Consider the following 3,324-nt stretch of genomic DNA (forward strand, 5'->3'; position numbering starts at 1 on the left):
TGCTGCATACATGCAACATGAACAGTTTTTAATCTAAATTGGGTTGTATAATTTCGAAATTTGAAGCAAAAACAGAATGATTTAACTTCAGGTTTGTGAAAGTATACATAAAAAATATCTGCATGAAAGCTGAGCTGAATGAGACGCAGATTCACTCTCTGCCAGCAGGTGGCGCTTAAAGCGTTTCCTTGGTTTCCGCTATAAACAAAGCAGTGCTGCACTAATGAACTTTAATATGCATTATACAGAGGCAAGATGAAAAGAAACATTACCATCTTAACTTTTCTAAAGTCAGTAAGTTCCCCTCAGACATACATTCATATAAATCCTATCCCTAATTGAATCACAATTTTTTTAGCATCTCAACCGATTTGTATCGTCACATATTTTAATCGATTTTCAACCGGCTCGTGATTAATCGTTACATCCCTAAAGACAACAAATGATAAAAAAATACCACAATTCATCTCTATTCACAGTGAGAAGCCTATGAAAATAAATATCTTAGTCTCTCCTTCAAAAAAACAGAACATGATTCTCACCCGTGTGCCGTTTGCTGGTGGGCGTCTCGGGAGGGGAGATGACCCCGGACTGAGTGCAAGCAGAGGTCGGGTTCAGAGCGACTGTAGGTAAAGGTTGACCCCTCTTCAGTAGCTGCCTCTGCTCCTGCTGTCGGAAGCGTGGAGGAACCTCTCTGGGCACATATCGGGGACTGGGCTGCTGTAATGGAGGTAACTGCTGTTGTAGGGAATTACAAGGGCTACGCTTGCCATTGCTGGTGGTGGCAGCAGAGGGTACAGGCAGGTTCAGGGTCAGAATGGGGCTTGAAGGGATGCTGGGATTGGGTTTAACAGAGTCCGGCACTGCAAGAGAAGGGGAAATTTAAAGACAAAGTTTAAATTTAGATAAATTAAGTGATAGAAATAAGTGCCAATATATCAAACTACAATAAAACTGCAATCATCTTATTCATAGTCTTTGTCAGATTTTTTAAGCTGCACCACAGAAGATTTTTTTTTCATTAAAAATGAACAAAATTCAACTATTTAACGAGTACATAAAAAAAAATCAGGTTATAAAAATGAATATTTTGGCATTATCCTGAATCACTATGATAAGCCTAAATAATTAATTTACATTTTGAGCTGTCAAGTCAGATTTCAAATTGTGTGCCTATGTCGTCCAATATTGTTTATGTCAAGCCCATGTGCACAGAAGACAGTTCGACTACAAAATTATCATGATAACATTTTTCATATCAGTCGATATCGATAATTATCATGATACATTTCAAATCTTTATTTCTTTCAAGTTTAAAGGCAGATTTTTGCTCCTAAGTGAAAGTTGTATAAACCAGACCATTAATTGCGGTTTTAAACTACTCTTTATGGTCAGAACATGACAAACACTTCACATTTTTGAATTCTTTACACTTTTCCAGTCATTTTTCCTTAACAAAATAATAGATGTCAATATAGAAAAATTAATTTCTTAGTATCTGCATGTTTTAATGAGTAATATTGTTTCAAATCATGAAACAGGTTTGTGTTGCCTGACATTAATGACGTGTATCTTCAGCACAGTTTGCAGTGCAGGCTGCAATATTAAAAATATTATGTATTTTTGTCTCTTAGAAATGCACATTTGACAGTAGCTTGAGTTGACAGTAGTAGTAGCTTGAGTTAGGATGCAGATGTAAATTTATGTTCATTATCAAAAACAGTAACATCTGTAATTGTAACAACCTAATTTTTATATGGTGAAATGTAATTATTCTGACTGCGTTTTATTAAAATTAACCATTGGTCTTCCATAGTAGCATACAATTAGATCATGATTACATGTAGCACCTCAATACAATGGTAAGAATGTAACTATGGTAACTATGGTATGCTTCACACTGGATCTCACAGCACTTTTTACTGTCGTGTGACTGAGACTCATCAGCGAGTGAACACATCTGGGGCCCGTTTCAATAAGGAGGTTCAACCAACTCTGAGTTGAAACTTGAACTCTGAGTTGACTTACCCTGAGATGGGAAACTCTGAGTTTTCGGGTTCAGAACAGCTCAATTGAGTAAGTTCAATCGACTCTGAGTGGTTGACTCTGAGTTTAGCGAGTGCACCACAACTATGAAAAGCCATGATCAATGGAGCTCCGAAATTATGATTCACCATGGCAACAACAAAAAGACGTCTGCATACTTCCGAATCAATACGTAACTTTAATTCTTAATCACTGTTATAATATCAAAGGTAAAATGTGGCAGAATGGTAAATTATTGAAGTAATATTAATTTTCATGGTATCCTACAGGCAAAAGAAAAGAAAAAAATAACAAAAAAAAGTATGAAGTATAAAAACATAATTCAATCAAGGTAACGCTTTAAGCATAAAAGGTTCATGAGTGTAGGCTACATGACTTTACAAGCATTTAATATATTAAATATTTATCATTCAGTGTCTATTTCAGTGTGCAGCAGCTTTTTCTACATAGTCTAATGCTCTTTTCACAATTAAACGTTCTCTAATCCAAACTGTTGCATTTCTTAATTAGAGTAATTCAATTAACATTTGACTTCTACTCAGCCAACAGCAAGAAGGTTTGCAAAATAATGAAGAACAGATGAAGAGGAGATGGCCACAATACCAAGTATTGGAAGAATATTAAAATCCAACAGGAAAAAGAATAACTGTTGCTTTTTTATTTGTAGGAAATAAAGATGACCAAATAAAATTAACAGCTGTAGTGGTGGTTACGGCATATATCTCGAACTACCCTTCCATCTGGCATCCTTCCATTTCATACAATAATCAGCTTCATTTTCGATGGGTTTGTGCTCAGAAAACTACACAAATATTATGAGAAAGAGCGTGAGAGTGAGACACACTTTCCTCACCGCTCTGCATAGAGCGGCCTTACTAATGTGCTCTGCATCCCTGATGAATCCGTGTATCATTCGATCATTCGTTTTTTGATTTAATATTGAAAGTGGAAAAATGAGAAAACGGCTCCTTTTTCGTTTTTTTCCAAAAAACGAAAAACGAGAATTCAGCTTAAATTTTCGTTTTTCGTTCAGGGGTAGAAAAATGAATAAACAGCTTCAATATTCGATTTCTACACGTGGGCGGGAATTAAACGCCCCTTTCTGCCCTCAGCCGAAGATCAAACCGTGCCATCATCAGTTCTTCTGCAGTATCACGCAGCAGAATAATAGTCCTCTGCTGCTGCAGTTGTATGGATTCTTAACACATTTATTGCAACTACATTTGATCTTTTTTCATCAAACAAACAGGCTAATGAATAGCTCGACACAACTCATAC

The 3,324-nt window shown here is 36.1% G+C and overlaps 1 protein-coding gene across 1 annotated transcript in view; it reads right to left on the reverse strand.

Moving 5' to 3' along the window:
• LOC107718711 (trinucleotide repeat-containing gene 6C protein-like) overlaps positions 1–3,324 on the reverse strand; it is a 68,022-nt gene that overhangs the window by 26,804 nt on the left and 37,894 nt on the right. Inside the window, exon 4 of the mRNA XM_016525907.1 lies at positions 543–863. Within this exon, the coding sequence (XP_016381393.1) occupies positions 543–863 (321 nt within the window). The remainder of the gene's footprint in view (positions 1–542; positions 864–3,324) is intronic.

The sequence above is a fragment of the Sinocyclocheilus rhinocerous genome, unplaced genomic scaffold, assembly GCF_001515625.1.
Source record: "Sinocyclocheilus rhinocerous isolate Xijiao unplaced genomic scaffold, SAMN03320098_v1.1 scaffold1715, whole genome shotgun sequence".
In the NCBI taxonomy this organism is placed as follows: Eukaryota; Metazoa; Chordata; class Actinopteri; order Cypriniformes; family Cyprinidae; genus Sinocyclocheilus; species Sinocyclocheilus rhinocerous.